Here is an 18,643-nt window from a genome sequence, read left to right as displayed (position 1 = left end):
AAAAGAAAAGAAAGAAAAGCTCCTCACTGTGGCTTGCAGGAACTTACATGATGCCCCTGACTACCTGTTCACAGAGCTCACACTACACCCTTGCACACCCTCCCCCGCCCTTCTGTCCTCCTTCCTCTTCTTCAAACACACCAGGCACACTTTCATCTTTGAGCCTCTGTACTAACTGTTCCCCCTCCTGAAATATTCTTTCTCCATCTTCCAATGGCTGGCTTCGTCTTGCCACTCAGATCTCAGTTTAGATGCCACCTCTTCAGAGAAATTTTTTGTCGAACACCCAATCTACATTAGCTACCCAGACAAACCAAGTATTATTAGTTCTTGATATTTTTCTTTATGTATCATCTGTCATTTCTCCCCCAATCAAAAGCAGAGAAAATTTATCTTATTATGTCAGAGGCCTTCAAAGATCGCCCCCAGGTTCAATGATTTAATAGGAGAACTCACAGAACACAGCATCAAGTTGTACTTACAACTTATGATGTATTACAGTGCATGAATGCAAAGCAAAATCAGCAAAGGGAAAAGGCACACAGGATGAAGTCCGGAGGACACCAGGCACAAACTTCCAAGAGTCCTCTCCCAGGGGAGTCTTCTGCCAAAGGACACACTTAACTCCTCCAGCAATGAGTCGTGACAGCACATGTGAAATGTTACCCACCAGGAAAGCTCATCAGAGACTCTGTGCCCAAGATTTTCACTGGGGCTGGTCATGTAAGTACCCCTGCCTGAAATTCCAGGCTCCAGAAGAAAAGCACATATTCAGCATAAACCATATTGTTTGTACTAATAGTTCAGGCACAGTGAGCCACTCTACCCAGTTAGGGAATGTGGGAACCCTCCTGAAATCAAAGTTTACCAATACCAGCCAAGGGCCAACCTTCCAAGCAGGCTCTTCTAAGGACCGCAGTCTGACGCCTGCCACGTTAACTCTTTTCTACACACTTATTCACCCCTGTATCACCTATGTTAACTTCCATCAACAGATTTTAAAAACAAAAATATGTTGTCCTAGTCTGAAATTAACATTTCAAAGAGATTTCCATTCATCAAATATTTACTTAACACTTGCCACATGCTAGACAATGGGAACTCCAAAAAGAATAAAATACCATCTGCCCCTTAGGAACTCACACTCTAGAAGGTGAGAGAAATGAATTTAAAAGACCATATTTATAACAAAGTATTTTAAGAATTATTATAGTGGTGTGTTCCAAGTGCTACTAGAGCAAGATGGTAGAAAGACTAACACTGCCTCAGTGTGTAAGAAAGAAAACTTTCAGAAAAAATTGAGAGACAGAAGAAACAGCCTACTTTATCTAGAAATGGTCAAGGAAGATTATCTGAAGAGGTAACACCTGAGCCGTGAGCTGAGCCCTACACGATGAGGAAAAGGCAGTCAGTAGTTCTGATGAAAGCACCTTCCAAACAAAAAACAACACATGCAATCACACTGAGAAAGATCCATTAGCGGGGAAGCTCTAAATACCTAGCATATAGTAGACATTTGATAAATGGCAGCTATATTATATATACACATAATATATATTATAATATTATGTCCTCTTCATGTATTAAGAAATTGACGATTTAAGAGATTAAACGTATGAAGTCCATAACACTGGTACATGTGTGTCTTATTTATATCTACCTTATTCATTTACCAAAAAAAGATTTGAGCCAGAAGTTAAAAATAGTACAAGTAAAATGAAGCAAAAATCAATTAATTCTTCATTCATTCAAATATATACTAAGTACTACATGGCCAAACCTAAAAAGGTAAAACAGACATGCTTCCTAACTTTGAGGAATTTATGTTGTAGTAGGAAAAAAAGGAAATGGGTAGAGACACACGAAGCAGAGCAGAATACATGCTGTAATAGAAACAGGAACAGAAAAGGCCAGTGGCTGGAGTGGGGTAGGAAAGATGCCTCAGATCAGAACACCTAAACTAAAGCAACATACATTAGGTAAATGAAAAACTCTAAGCCTTAACCTGCTCCAAAAACAAGGCAAAGAAGGGGGAAAGTGAAGAGTTACAACCACAACCCTTACTGTTAAAAAAAAAAAAAATCATTAAGAAAGTTAACTTTTCCCAAGCTGTGTGAACAATTTATCTCCCAAATCTTTTATATAAAATACCGTGAATATTAAATCACGTCTAAGAAGATTTTTTTTGGTGTTTTTTTGGGAGGGTAGTATTAGGTTTATTTATTTATTTTAACAGATACTGGTGATTAAACCCAGGACCTCGTGCATGCTAGACATGTACTCTACCTCTGAGCTATACCCTCCCCCTGCAAGAAGACATTTTTAACATAACTGTAGAAATATCTCTTATACCAACCTTTGATTAAAGCAGAAAATTAGCATGACATAAAAGGCCCTCCATTACCCAGTCTCTGTATTCTCTCTAATCTCATTTCCTAACATTTCCCACCCTTACAGGTGAACTATACATCTTTTACTGCACACATAATGCTGTTTCCCATCACTGAAAGTCTCCCTTTGCCTAGAAGGCCTCCCTTACCATGGCATCCAGATATTTCTAGTTTGATAATATTCATTAATCAAGAGTGAGCTCAGAGGCATAATTTCCAAGAAGTCTTCCGAGAATTTTGGGGCCAAACTAAGTTCCTTTTAGTCAACTTACATTATACCCTGTTCTCATCTTATTAAAGTTGGCCCTCATCATCTGAGCGTTCTGCATCCTTGAATTCAAACAATCACGGATCATCGGAAGGAACCTGAGCATCCAAGGATACTGGTATTCACAGAGAGTCCTGTAACTAATCCCCCACAGATATCCAGGAATGGCTCTACTGAATTTACTATATTTTACTAAAATTATCTATTTATGGGTCTTTTTCTTCAATGGGACTTTAAGCTCCTCAAGCATAAGAGTCATGTCTTATTTTTGTGTCCACAGCACTTAGCAGAGAAGTGGGTGCTCACTAAACATTTATTAAACTTTAACAATCTGTTATTTGATAGACTCTACTAAATAACAAATCTGAGTAACAGATGGTTTTCTAATGATCTGAACTGATACAGAAACCATACCTGAAAAGCTTAGAAGGATAAATCATTAATGTTTCCTTTAGAAGGAACATACTGAGTATCAATCACCTACATTTTTCACAGTCTATAGAACAGACTCTTTAAAACCGAGATCATAGCAAGTGCCAAACGTGCCTGTGGTGAATAACAGAAGATCCAGTTGCTCTGTACACTTCTAAGGTGAATGAGTGGCAAAAATGGAACTGCACCACAGAAGTCAAAGAGACTTCCATGCATTCCCACTTAGACTGAGGACCACTAAATCTCAGCACAGGTGATCTTCTATAACCGTTGGCCCTCAATTCTTTCTACCTCTACATCATTCACATATGTAGCCCATTCTAATCAATGCTGTTTTTCGATGCACAGTGAATTGTCAACTCAGGACATACACATCTGAAGTAACAAGGCACTCCCATATGTTGAGAATTACTGTTCTACATGTATCATTTCAATCTGAAAACATCACATAGGATCTGACATATTAATCTTTTATGAGTATACTTATAACTTATAATACATTTCTTTCCATTTAAAAAAAAGTGATAAAGGCCAACTAGTCTACTTAGGCAAAATATCATCCTCTTTTCAAGAAAAGTAGTGAGAATGAAACTCAAGATTTCTTAAATTATGGAGTTTTAATCCCTTAACTGGATAACATGACACTAATTATTGAACACAAATCTTACTTTGAAAATGATCATAGGTGCAAAGTCTTCAAGAGGTATCCAAATTCTAACTACTGGAGTTCAACTTAACCTTTCTCTGAGTATCTGTACCTCTAATATCTTGCATTTGTTTTACACATGTCTTCTTCCATCTCTAGACTGTAAGCTCCTTGAAGATAGGAACTGATCTTAAGCATTTAATACAGCATGTAATATATGTCTTGCACATAACAGGCTCTAAATATAACCAAACATAAGAAGGATCAAAGAACAGAATCTGGAAAGGAAAGGTAAGTAGGACAGAGCAAAGCTTGGGAATGGTACAAGCAAGGAAGAGAAAACTAATACTAGAGAGTCATAAAAGTTATATGGAGAAAGATGATTACAAAGACTATTAAGCAGGTTACAGCTGGGCAATTCTGAAGAGACATAAAAAATCTAATACCTTTATTTCTCTGATATAAAACGTGTTTGTGGCTTTTTGTACAAAGAGAAAGGACAAATTAAAGCTCTAATTATCTAAAACCAAACTTCTGTTTTATTTTTCAAATACCACTCAAAAAAATTTTAATGTGCTCAAATGGGTACCACTTAGACCTTTTATTGAATAATTTGCCTGTCTCTATTTACAGTATGATAAAAACACTCCCAGTACTGTGTTATGTAGACCTACTGCTGACACACATTTTACAAATATTTACTCCAGCCCAAATAGTAAATCTGGTGTATGTTTAGCACTAAATTTTCAGAGAGCTCTGTTTCTTTCTGTAGTTATAAGAGATCTGAGTCACTCAATTCCCAACGCCATATTCAAATCTAGAACGTCATATCCCCCTGGTGTAACAAGAGTCACGATTTCTCCAACTGAAAAATTAAGCTCTTTCCTTCTAGATAGTAACCGCTGCTAAAGGGAATGGCATATGAAATACTTTCATAATCTTTCCACAAATAGTAAATAAGCACTCAGTCTTGCTTCAGCTAAAGGAGTTAACCGTTTACAGAATGCAATTATAAAGTAATCAGGAGCCTTGTTTCTGGTCCTTATACTGTCACTTAATCAGAGGATCTCAATTTCCAGAACTATAAATGAGATAGCTCAGTATAATTAAATTCAAATAACATTTATTAAGTACATACTGTGTGCAAATACATAATGCCTAAGTTGTTACCAACCTTCACCATTTAAATATTTTAATGATTTGAGGTTATCAAAATTGTCCTGATTTAAATAGATTATATAAAGAGAACCCAATAACTAGCACCCTCCTCCTCAGGGCCTCCTCAGACACCTACCTCCCCAACCCCTGCCCAAAGACAGGCACTTGGGAGTCACAGTGGCTCTCAGCAATTTCTGACTTCAACCAAAACCCCAGCATGATGCTGATACCTGAAACGAGGGCTTAACCTCCCTAAAAATCAATTCTTCTGGGCTAAAAAAAAAGGATAAAATACCACCTTATAGGGCTGGTGTGAAAATTAAACAGATAATTCACATAGCTTTCCATACATAATTTTCATTATTATTAATAAAGGGAATTCCACTTCAGGAGAGGGCAAGCAGTAGGCGACTCTAAGGTCTCTTCTAATTCGACAATTCACTGAAAATATGCAGCTGTACCACCATCACCAGGATGTACGAATGATCACGCCACGGTGGTCAGTACAGTCTTTTAGTTTGAATCTTAATCACTAAGTTGGCAGCAAAAGGGGGTGAGGTGGCCACACAAGTGCTCCTAGACACAAGGTCTCTGAAGTGGGCTTTGCGTAACTACAGACCATTTACTCTGGAAATAAAAGGCCAGAGAGGGTCAGTTAACCCAGCACTGAGCCTCTGAGGATGGCAATTAAAGGCAGGTATGAAATCACTCACCTTCTCCACCATTCCTCCAAAATCGGTCATTTTCTATTTCCAGGACCAGGACCCTAGTTCATGATTTATCTCCTCAAATTAGATGTACATATCATACATTCTTCACTGTTCTTAACTGCATTTTACACACCTTACTACCAGCTTAACCTTCCTAACTCAAATCTTTGCTCATGCCATGCTGAGCTCAAAAATCCCTCTAAGATTCTCCACTGCTTCACACAAAGTCTACGCTGGTCAGTGTTTCTAGTGAGTTTCTCCAAGGCCAGCTCTCCACTGGCTTCTCCAACCTGACATTCACCTTCTCACAGGCATAGACTCTGCACCCATTGAATTCATTCTGTTTTCACTAATGTCAAAATGCTATACTTCCTACTTCCTACTCTTCTAAATCCCACTAACTCTTTCAAATGTTCCCTGTCTTAGTTCACTTAAAAGTGAATGAAAGCTAGCATTCACTGGTGACCCACTGGGTGGAACCCTTTGATAGGCTCACAAAGATGAATAAGGATCTGAGCATCTCAGAAGGAATTTACAGTTGAGTAGGGGAGAGAAGACACACGTTAACTATAACTTAATATGGAATATCATAAATGATGCTAAAGATGTGTGAGTAAAATTACAGTGGAATTCTGTAGTCAGGGAACAAGAGATCACTTCTGACTGGGGATAAGGATGGTGAGAAAAGCATCATTTAAACTGATACAGTTGAACCCTGGTATCAGTAGGCAGAGATGGTAGGGCTCCACAAGTAATGGAAACAGCTCAAGAAAAGACATTAGACACCCACAGCAATCAGTGCTCTTAAAATTCATTTGGCAATTCATCACATACTGTTTTAAAGAGTTGTTTAGATAATTTTTCGGTTAGCTAATACTGCATACATTTACATCTTTTAATGGTCCTAGTCCAACAGGAGAAATGAGATATAAACTAGTAAATTAAGGGAAGTAACAGTAAGTATCTTGCCTGGTTATGGTGACAAGTGAGATAACGTGTGCAAAGTGGCTGTTATATAACAGACGCTTGGAAAAATGACAGTTCCTTTCATTTTTGTTACAAAACTCTTTAATACAGGCAGTTCTAAGATGGTCCCTAAGATTCATGCCTCCTGGTATACACACCCTGTATAATGCTCACCCTTGAGTGTGGGTGAGGCACGAACATGGTGAATGACACTGCTGTGATCACGTATTACATGGCAAAGGTGATGGGATTCTGCTGATATAAAGTCCCTAACCAGTCTGGCCTTAAGTTAATCAAAGGCAGGCTATCCCAGATGGGCCTGGCTTAACCAGGCAAACCCTTAAAGAGCGCTTGGGTCTTCCATTAGAGAAATTCTCCTGCTGGCCTTGAAGCAAGCCCCAGTAAGTGCTACAACTGCAAGGGAATGAATTCTGTGAGTTTTGACGAGAACTCCAAGGCTTAGATGAGACCAAAACTGCGGCTTCATGAGGCCATGTAGAGAGGATCCAGCTAAGCCATGCCCACATTCATTATTAATCCATTGAAATTATGAGATAATAAATGTGTATAAAGATGCTAATATTTTTCGTAACTTGTTATAGAGTAATAGAAAACTAATTAATACACTCTCCCCCTCTGCTTCCTCTCAAACACCTTCCCTTATCCAATGTTTTTTTAATCATTTTAATTTGTTGAAACAGATAATGTACAAATGCAAGAACGAAACAATATTATAAAGTCCTTTCTTCCCTCTCACTCTCTCTCTCATATATGCACACATCCCAATTTTATTAATATAGGAAGTATCTAGTTGGAAAATAAAACAGTATCTAGCATGCCAAAATTATTTTATTGGAACATATTTCCTCATCTGTAAAAGGGATATAATAATAGTATTTATATGAGAATTAAATGAATTAATATCAGTAGGCAATTTAAATCCTTGCTACTCAAAGTGTGATGTAACCAAAAGCAATGGCATCTGGTAGAAATTTTATTTTTTGTTTTTTTTTAATAAGGCTTCATTTTAACAAGATCTCCAGGTAATGCATGTGCACATTTTGAGAAGCACTTCTTTAATCAGCACTTGTCACACGTAACTCCAATATGATCATTATATTTCCTTTAAAAAATTCATTTCCTTTTTATATCCTCTGTCTTCATTTAAATACAAAGGAATTTCATTTGCAAATTGATTTACATGGTAAAAGCTGCTTGTGACTGTCTTTTCTCTAATCAGACTATGAGTTAAGAAATTAAAAGGAAATAAACCTCTAGCTGAGTTTTAGACTACTTTGCTCTCTAGTTATGAGTTGGAACTAGTATTAGACAGCTAACAGTCACTCAGATCAAGAGGAAACTTTTTTAGACAGCATTTAGCAAATACAAATACAAAAACAAAAATGCAGATTATACTAAACATAAAAAGCATAACCAAGTGTGAAGTTTGCTTAAATTACTGTAAATCTCATCTTTTACAAATACTTGAACATGTGTTTTAAAAGAAATCACACAGTATTTGCCATCAGTTATCTTCCTGTAACTCACTATCTATCTCACAAGTAACTAAACACAAGTCTGAGGTCAACAAACATAAAACCAGGCTGAAGTTCAAATGAAGCAATACCAAGTACACCTCAAGTTTCAAAAGCAGGGGCAATTCAGAACATGTGGGAGTATACAAAGGTGACAAGGTAATTCAAAAATAATCCCTATAATGTCACAGCGATGGACTTAACTTTCTGCTAAGATTCCTTGCATTCAAATTAATACCCTTTAACACACTTCATTTTTTGAACAGCATTTGAAAAATATGCAAAGACACCTTAATTCATTTTACTTTAGATCTTTCCCAGGAAATTAAGAGCAATTTTAGTCCTTTTAAATCTGCATCCCTTTTTAGTTAAATTACAGGCTAAGGTAAGACAATTTAGAGTGACTTGAACTTCCACTTTTGCTTTGACAGGCAAATTGCTGAAAATAATTAAATAAAAGAATACTCCAGTTTCCCCAGCAGGAAAACATTTCTATGCCACCTCCAGCTCTAACTTTTGATATTTGCGTTGACAGAAATGTCAATTACAGACCTAATAATAAAGTGTATTGAAAATGTATGAAACGTCTGATCTATAAAAGAAAAGAAACCATTCCTACTCTGTGATTTTTGTAGCTTTTTTAATATAGGTAATGGCTAATAGATTTTCAAAAGACAAGGTAACATCTCAAACAGTGAAAAATTGTTAAGAACAGAAGCGAAAGAAATTTAGGGAAAAGCAAAAATCTGATGCCTTACTCTTATTCAGACCATATACATGAGAATGAGAAATTGAAATCTTCATGTTTTTCATATTTTCAAGTACAATTTCAGAAATATTATCTGTTTTTCTCTTTCAAGTTTTTTTTTTAAATTTTTTTTTGGGGGGGAGGAAGGAATTTATTTTATCTATTTAATTTTAGTGGAGGTACTGGGGATTGAATCCAGGACCTCATGCAAGCTAAGTACGCACTCTATCACTTGAGCTACACCCTTCCCCACCCACAGGTCTTTCTTAATATAAAAATCATTTTGAGGCACTGAAAAAGGAAAAATATTTATTTATTATTATAATTTTATTATAAATACAATTATTATTTATTATTTGTTCATCCATTTATTATTATTCTGCTTACTGAGTATGCAAAAATCTCATTGAGAAGGTAGTATCTGAAAAAAGATTAGAAAGAGGGGAGGGAGAGAACCATGTGGCATTATCTAGGAAAAAAGGAGTTCCAGCCAAAACAGCCCAGAGGCAGAGTACTCCTGGTGTGTCTAAAGAATAGCAAGAGGACAAGTGTGGAAATCTGTGGGGCACAGAATGACAGGAAATGAGGTCAGCAAGGTTAAAATCAGAGAGCAAAATCACGTATGGCCTTCTAAACCATGGTAAAGGCCTCTGGCTGAATGAAATGAAAAGCCAATGGAGAACTTTTAGAAGAGAAGTAATGTGATCTGACAAATTTCAAAAAGATGAGTACAGCTGATGTGTGGAATACAGTCCAGCGGGGTGGGGACAAGGGTGGAAGGCAGGAGATCAGTTAGGAGGTGTTACAATAAGCCAGTACAAGAAATGACAGGGCCAGAGAGAGGTCAGATTCTGGATTCTGAGATTTGGAGCCCAGGAGTTGCCCTTTACCAACAAGGTAAGACTAAAGGCCTGGTTGTGGGAGAATCGGCCTTCAGCCGCTTACTCCACCTGGAATACAGATTCTCTCCACAGAACAGAAGAGAGAAAAGCAAACTCATTAAGGAGACAAAATTCTGAAAACACGCCCCCATCATACACATGCATGGTCTCACGTCCACATGGACCTGTGACTAGTTGGGGCCCTCTCTTCTGTTTCCTGAGCATGTGCACAGCCTTGCACATGTACTCAGCCTTCCAGACCAACAGTGATAGGAAGAACCTTATGAAGACCTACTCATTCCTCACATCTCATTACAATTTGGCCAATCTGTGGCTTTTCCCAAAAAGAATTACAACCCCATGCTACTGGCAACATTGGCCTTCCCATTCTTTTGCCACAAAAATCACTATTGTTTCCAACAAAACCCAGAAATATGGGGGCTTTCTATGGTTGCTCTAAATCAAGTGAGACCCCTCAGGCAATGAAAGGAAAGTTACTAATTTTCACGGCTTGCCCTACCCTAGCAAAATCACCACAATAAGCCAGTGGGAATGAGGAGAATGCGGAGCAGCATGAAGGGTGAAAAACCACAGACTGTTCTCACCCAAGGTTCAGTAGTTTTGCTTAAATAAATGCTTCTCAGTTTTGTATATAATTTGGTCACTTTCTCAAATCCTTAACTGGCTGATTTTTGACAATTTTATTAACTTTTATCATTGCTTTTTTGATAAATAGATTTGCCAAGCTCCTCAATCAAGCCATTCTGCATTAAATGCATTTTAAATATAATTTGCCTGAGCAACCTACTAAAAAAAAAGTCACAGAAAATATTTTTAAACATTTCTAAGTATAGAAGCTCCCAGTATGCTAAAATCACTATTTTCTTTTGGCTGTTAACATGCCTTTGTTGAAGAGCTTACTCACGTGGATTTAAGTAGAAAAAGCCTCTAAGCAGAGTAAACAGCATTTACAAAGACACAGAAGCACCTCGGGGAACTGTATGGTTTACTGTTGGGTGGGTAACTCTATTTTTAGCTCTCTCTTTCCAGCTACAGATGAGTTCAAATCTCCTACGTCCTTAAAATGCCCTTTGCTGGCCAGGTGCAATCCACTACAATGAGGCATTTACCCCATCTTTATTAAAATTACCCTCATAGAGAGGTTCATAATCTCTCAAAGTTACCAAATCCAAGTAACAATCTTTGGTCCTTATTATACTGAACCTCCCTGTTCCATTTGTCAATACTGCACATCACTCCCTCTGTTCAAATCTCAACTCCTTAGTCTATTACTACATTGTCTCAGGTCTCCTCATATTGTTCTGATCATTTTTCTGCAGATCCTTTAGCTGGGCTTTCTCTTCCTATCCCTTAAGTGTTAGTGATCCCCTAAACTCTAACCCACCCCCTCCCACATTTTCTCCCAAGGAAATTTCAACCATTATCATTGCTTCATGCTGGTGACTCTCAAATCTTTCTCTCTCACAATTTGAGACTATTTCTAACAACTGAAAAATAGTTCCACTTTAATGTTCCACAGTTAGTTCAAATTCATCAATGTCTAAAACTGAATGACTCATACCCCCACCCCCAAACCAACTCTTTCCTCCAGTGTTTTGTATCTCATTTGTTGGCATCAAGATCATCCAGTTACCTAAAGTAGAAATCTAAAGAAAATCTATGATTCTTTCTCTCCCATCTCTACTGCTCTCCGTGACATCCAATTAAGTTATAAGTCTCACTGATTTTACCTCCAGAATATTCTCAAGTCTCTTTTCTGCCCCTCATTCCTTATATTCTGAAATAGCCATTTTTGACACAACTGTGTCAAAAGAACTCTGTCAAAATGCCTACATCAAAAAATGAAGCTTGAACCCAATTTATCTCTCTACTAAGACTGAAAAATGATGGTCTATCCAATACTCCCTACATGATTTTAAGATCCTAGCAGTGACTGTTGCTGGATATTTTGTTGATTGAGAACAAGTCAAAACTGGGATCACTGGGTTTGCTGTTTACTTTCAAATGTATCAGTTTTCTAGTAATTTGCTTTCCACAAGTGGTTCTTCCCTTAAAGTGCACCTTCGCAGAACTTTCAAATCTCATCAACCCTCGAGTAATTTTCACTGGATCAAAAAAATACATTTCTAAGACTTGAGTCTGGAAATTGAGAACTGGCATTGAGTAACATGTCAGACAGAATGCAAGGGAAATAAACTAAAGGTGTAATTGTGTGTCTGAAAGACTTCTTTTGAAGAGAATATTTTGGCTTCCAATAGATTTTTCTACAACCTGTCCTTTAAAGAAGTATGTGTGGCTTCTAGCTGACATACTTGAAATATTCTATATCTAAAGTTTTTTTTTTTTAATGCACCAGTTTATCTGCATGTTTGAAATCACCCTTCAAAATGCTTTCACATTAAACAGTGCTGTTTGGAAGACAGGGTCTTTTGTTATATTTTTCAGATGATATTGCATTATGTCCTATCCAAAGTCTGTGATTTTGGATAGATCTAGAATATGATCTAGAAAATATAAGATCTGTAATATCTTGTCTCTTAAGGGAATACTAAAAATACTACCTTCTAAGCAATTAGGAGTGGAGTTAATATCAATTCATTGGTTTAAAGAAGAATACAGGCATACCTCATTTTATTGCACTTCACTTTACTGAACTTCCCAGATACTTTACAAACGGAAGCTTTGTAGTAACTCTGGGTCAAGCAAATCTGTTGGTGCCATTTTTCCAACAGCATTTGTTTGCTTCAAGTCTCTGTGGCATATTTTGGTAAGGCTCACAAAACTTCAGACTTTTTCATTATTATTCCATTTGTTATGGTGATCTGTAGTCAGTGATCTTTGATGTTACTATTGCAAAAAGATTATGATTCACTGAAGGCTCAGATGATGGTTAGCATTTTTTAGCAACAGAATATTTTTTAATTAAGCTATGTACTTATTTTTAGACACAAAGCTATTGCATACCAAATAGACTGCAGTGAAGTGTAAACATAACATTTATATGCACTGGAAAACCAAAAAATTCTGGTGACTTGCTTTATTATGATATCCCCTTTACTGCAGTGATCTGGAACAGAACCTACAATAACTCCACAGTATGCCTGTACCTTGATTTTGTGTGTCATGAAAATTCATGGGCTTTAAGATAAGACTACCATAGATTTGAATTCTGTAATATCATACTTATCAGCCCTATGACCTGAAATAATTTACTTAAATTTGTGAGTCTATTCCTCATATATAATGTAAGGATGATAACAGTTATTTCTCATGGCTAATGTGAGTAAAATATGAAGCCAGGTCTATTAAATATTTAATACATTACATGCCACAAAGCAGATGTTTAATCCATGTAAGTTACTCATCCTTCTTTTAAGTTAGTGGATAGAAGTGAGGAATTTTTATTTACTGTTAGAATAAAAGGCATAATTATGTGATACTAAATTGTATAATGTATTTTTACTGAGTAGGGCTGGTCATTCTATAATTATTCTTCTCTCGAAATTCTAGTTCCATATATTTTTCATTTCTAAAGAAATGTCATTTTTACAAGGCATTTCCTGAAATCTTGTATTCAAGCAACTTTCTGGTAGATACTCGCCTCACCTGCTTATTCTTCACCCTGAGCACACAGCTCAATTACATCCCCCAACCACCCCTATGGTTCTTGTCTAGCAGAAAATGATGTGCACAGCTTCTAGGTCTGACTCAAAATTCCCCTGCATGTGATCTCTGGTCTTCTCCTCTTTATGTTGACTGGGATAGAAATGACCACAACAATGTTGCTGGAAGTCTTTTAAAAAATACAGTGGAGTCACACAATGGAAGTAAGGGCTGAACTCTATGATCAACAGAATACTAAGGAACCGATGTTGTGTACCTCCAAGGTTAGGACAGAAAAGGCATTGTAACTTCTACGTCAGTTTGCTGGTGAAAGTTAGCCATCATACCATCAGGGCACCCAAGCAGCACTACGTGGAGAGGAAGTGAAGCCTTTTGCCAACCACCAGCATCATTTTGGCAGCTATATGAATCAGCCCCTTGGAAGCTTCTCAAAGCTTTCAGAACCACCCAATGAAGTCTTCAGATGACTACATCCCCTCAGGAAATATCTGACTCTTCCTAAGAAACTTTTGGCCAGAATTGCGCGGACAAGCCACTCCCCAATTCCTGATCCACGGGTACCGGGAGATAATAAGTGTTTTTCAAAACACACACACACACACACACACACACACACACACACACACAGAAAAACCTCTGACCTATACCTCCAACCATGTGTGAAACTTTAAATGGATCACAAATTCATTAAGGAAAAAAAATGACAAATTGGACTTCATAAAAGTTAAGCTTTTGCTCTTCAAAAGGCATGTAAAAAATGAAAAGGCAAATGACAGAGTAGGAGAAAATATTTGCAAAACATTATCTGATAAAGGACCTTTATCTATATACAAAGAAATCTTAAAAATCAGTAAGAAGACAACTCAATTTTTAAATGGGCAACAGATTTGAATAGACTCTTGACCAAGAAATATACAGACAGCAAATGTCATATGAAAAGATGCACAACATCATTAGTCATTAGGGAAATTCAAATGAGTATCACAAAATACTATTATACACCAACCAAAATGGCTAAAGTCTGAAAAACTGATAACGCCAAATGTTTATAAGGATATGAAGCAGCTGACCCCTCTGCTGCTGATAAGGAAGGAAAACGGTACAGCTACTTTAAAAAACATGTTACTGATTTCTTATAATGTTATAAACATACACTTACCCTAAGACCCAGCCATTCCACTCCTAGGTGTTTACCCAAGAGAAATGAAAGCATATATTCACCAAAGACTTGTTGTACTCAAATATTCATAGCAGCTCTATTCCTAATAGCCAATAGCTAGAAACAGTGCAAAGGTCCAATTACTGGTGACTAGACAGACTGACAGATCATGGCATATCTTTATACAAGTTTACTACTCACAATAAAAAGGAACCAACTATTGACACAATATATATAAAAGTTATACACATATATGTATCTCTAAAGTATTGTGCTATGTGAAAGATGCTATATACAAAAGACTGTGCTGTATGATCTGTTTTACATAAAATTGTAGAAAAGGCAACTATGGTGACAGAACAGAGATCAGTAGCTGCCAGAGACCACAGGTGAGGGTAGTGTAAAGGGGCATGAGGGGAATTTAGTGGGGGTAGTGGAAATGTTTCATATTATGACTCTGGCGGTGGTTATACAGATGTATCCATTTGTCAAAGTTCAATGAAACATACACGTAAAATGTGTACATTCTATCGTATGTAAATTATACCTTCATAAAGATTTTTTTTGGTTTTGTTTTTTGTTTTTTTGAGGGGGAGGTAATTAGGTTTATTTATTCATTATTATAATTTTTTAGTTTATTTAATGGTAGGACTGGGGATTGAATCTCAGGAACTCATGCATGCTAAGAGCGTGCTCTACCACTAAGCTACACCTTCCCCACCATAAAGTGTTTTTAATGAAACACTTAGAATAATGTCTAGCATAATAAGCACCCAACAAATATTAACTAAAAATACTATTATTTTTCTGGCAATCCAAGAAAGGAATGGTTTCATAGAGAGAAAGACTGAGAATTCTAAAATACTTTTTTCAAAAATAATACAAATTCAGAAACTTTCTTTTAATAAACCCTATCCTCTAAGCAGATAATACAAGGGTTTAAAGTAAAGATTCAACATTTAGCTCTAGTTTCTATAAAAAGTACTGAGCACAGAGCCAAATGAAGCATGACTCTCATGAGGTTGGTAAGCATCTCTCAGCAGCACTCATGTAGTAAACAGAGCAGATATCAGCTCTTTCAAAACAAGTGAGTTGATAAGGCAACAACAAAAAGACAAGTCAGAACTGAACAATGTCAAATGAGGAGTAGGACATGACATACCACTAAAAACATCTCAGAGAACCTGAAACTTCTTATTGAACACTTCACAAATACTTAAAATAGGAAGCAAGACAGCAAAGTTAGGCTGTCAAATTTAAATAGTTGCATCAGTGACACGGAGGACTATGCAACCAAGGAAACCAAATGGACCAAGTTCTCTTCCGCATCTAGTAGAAACTAGTCTAAGAGTATCAGAGACTAGGAACAGTCACCACTCCTCCCCAAACCCACCACATAGGCACACAGACAGTCACACACACACACACACACATCCATCCATCCATCTTTGAGGATTATAAGTACAGCAGCTATATAAAGGGAGGGAACTGAGCACGTTTCACTTCTCACCCTCTTCTGCTTCATCCTCCTGCGGTGACAGTGGACCCCCTCCACTAGTAGGTGTGACTGGTTCCTCCTTCTCAGACTCTCGCTGTAGACTCACCACTTCGTATATTGCATCTCCAGCACTGGTATGGCCTTTTCTCTCAGACTGAGAAAGATATAAACACGTGTTTCAACATTAGAAATCTGAAAGGAGCACTAAAAGGTAGTATTTCAATGGTCATTAAAAAGAGCTGAAATGAAGAGCAGCACATCATGTTTGATCTACAACATTTCTGAAATTGAGAAAAAATTTTAAAGTATGTTGTTCTCCACATGATATTCTAAATGTAGCATTATTTTAACTAATACAATGAAACCTACTAACCATTTTGAAAGCACTCAATTTCTTTTATCAGAAAAATCTTCCTTGGCATATATCTGGAGAAAAATATAACTCAAAAGACACACGTACCCCCATGTTCACAGTAGCATTATTTACCATAGCAAAGACATGGAAACAACCCAAATGTCCATCGACAGATGACTAAATAAAGAAGATGTGGTGTGGAGGGGGGGGAATACTACTCAGCCATAAAAAATAATAAAATAATGCCATTTGCAGCAACATGGATGGACCCAGAGATCATCATTCTAAGCCAGAAAGAGAAAGAAAAATGCCATATGATATCGCTTATATGTGAAATCCAAGAAAAAAGAAGACGCAAATGAACTTATCTACAAAACAGAAACAGATTCACAGACACAGAGAACAAACTCATGGTTACCAGGGGGTAAAGGGGGTGGGAAGGGACACACTGGGAATTCAAAAATTGCACCTCTTGGGGAGTGATAGAAATGTTAACTGTCTTGATTCTGATGGTGGTTTCATGGGTGTCTACATCTATCAAAATTCATCAAATTGTACATCTGAAATATGTGTAGTTTATTGTACAGGAACCATACCATAATAAAGGTGTTAAAAAAGAAAAGAAAAGAAAAGAAAAACCTGAGGCACCACAGATTCTAGGGCAGACAGATAAGAAAGTAATGCTAGATTCTAAGGACTGACTACCTCGCCCTGAGGTAAAGAGAGACCAGCTACAGTAATCAACTAATTTATAGAAGTAGACATTTTTCACCTTATAAATGGTTTACATTCTAAACCATTAAGAAGGAAAAATTAAGGCAACTGCCAATTAACCAATGTAGCATAGCCTACAGAAGCCCTAGATAAATCCGACCCTGCCTGTCTCTAGCCTCATCTCACAAAGAACATTTGTTACTACATTCCAGCCACTCTGGCCTTATTTCAGCTCTGGAAACTTTCAACTCAAGGCCCTGGGACATCTTTTTCCTCCTGCCAATACAGCTTTTCCTCCTACTCTCTGCTATTCCCATTAATCCTGGATCCTTACCTCTAATGTCACTTCTACAAAGAATCTAAACCAAGTCCCCATGGTTCTGATTCTCATCATGCCTTGTCCTTCCCCAACACTATACTTACTACAATGTAACTACACATTATATTTTTATATTATTATGTTTACTTGTATAATGGCCATCTCTTCCACAAGAGAGTAAGCATCATACAGACAAGGATTATGTTGATTTTCAATCAGAAATAATACAGTACCTGACACATAGTACGTACTTGACAAATATCAGTGGAATGAATGACTAGACTAATGGTAAAACGTGAATTCTGAAGTCAAATAGACCTGAGTCTGAACTTAATTTCACTATGAATAAGTGTGTGGTCTTGGACAAAATATTTAACTCTGCTGAATCACAGTATCCACATGAATAAAATGGAAATAAACCATCTCCAACATTATTAAGATGATTAAATATAATAATGCTTTGAACATATACCAAAGTACCTGGAATAAATTTATTATTATTACTACTATTATTTTTATTATCACCATTATTATTACAACACCATGCTAGGCACTAAAGAACACAGAATAATACAAGTATAAATATAGATATTATCTCTAATATCTACCTGCACTGTAATCCATCTAAATTATGAAAATATAACTATTTTAATTATTCACTCTTTTCAAGAATTACTTCTGAGCCATAAATCAAATTTCAAGTTCACTTTTGAATTATTTAGAAAATAATAAAATTGTCACTGCATTAAAAATAGAAAAAAAAAAAAAAAGACAGCCATGGTAAGTTAAGTGGTTATGTTTAAATCAACCAAATATTTATTGCATTTCTACTATATTCAAGAAACAAGGAAAAACAAATCCCTAGAACAACCACTAAAATAATCACAAAAAGAAATATAATAAAAATAAAATACTAACTAAATGTTCAAATAATCCAAAAGATGGCAGCAAAGGAAAAAAAAAGAAATGTAAGATAAGAAATAAGCAGAAAACAAATACTAAAATGATAAACTTAAATTTTAACATATCAACAGATATGTCAATTACACATCACCAAATATAACAATTAAAAGAGAATTCTGAACTTACATTAAAAACAAGACACAACTATATGCTATCTACAAAAAAACTCACTATAAATACAGCGGTATAGTCAAGCTGAAAGCAAAATGAGGTTAGAAGATACACCATGACAACAATAATCAAAAGAAAGCTGAAG

The 18,643-nt window shown here is 36.5% G+C and overlaps 1 protein-coding gene across 2 annotated transcripts in view; it reads right to left on the bottom strand.

Moving 5' to 3' along the window:
* RABGAP1L (RAB GTPase activating protein 1 like) overlaps positions 1-18,643 on the bottom strand; it is a 560,468-nt gene that overhangs the window by 428,202 nt on the left and 113,623 nt on the right. For both annotated transcript variants that reach the window (XM_074349821.1, XM_074349820.1), the window contains exon 11: positions 16,049-16,190. In XM_074349821.1, the coding sequence (XP_074205922.1) occupies positions 16,049-16,190 (142 nt within the window). The remainder of the gene's footprint in view (positions 1-16,048; positions 16,191-18,643) is intronic.

Source organism: Camelus bactrianus, chromosome 21, assembly GCF_048773025.1.
Source record: "Camelus bactrianus isolate YW-2024 breed Bactrian camel chromosome 21, ASM4877302v1, whole genome shotgun sequence".
NCBI classification, from domain to species: domain Eukaryota; kingdom Metazoa; phylum Chordata; class Mammalia; order Artiodactyla; family Camelidae; genus Camelus; species Camelus bactrianus.
Note: the sequence above shows the minus strand (reverse complement) of the source record. Positions and strands in the feature narration are given on the sequence as shown.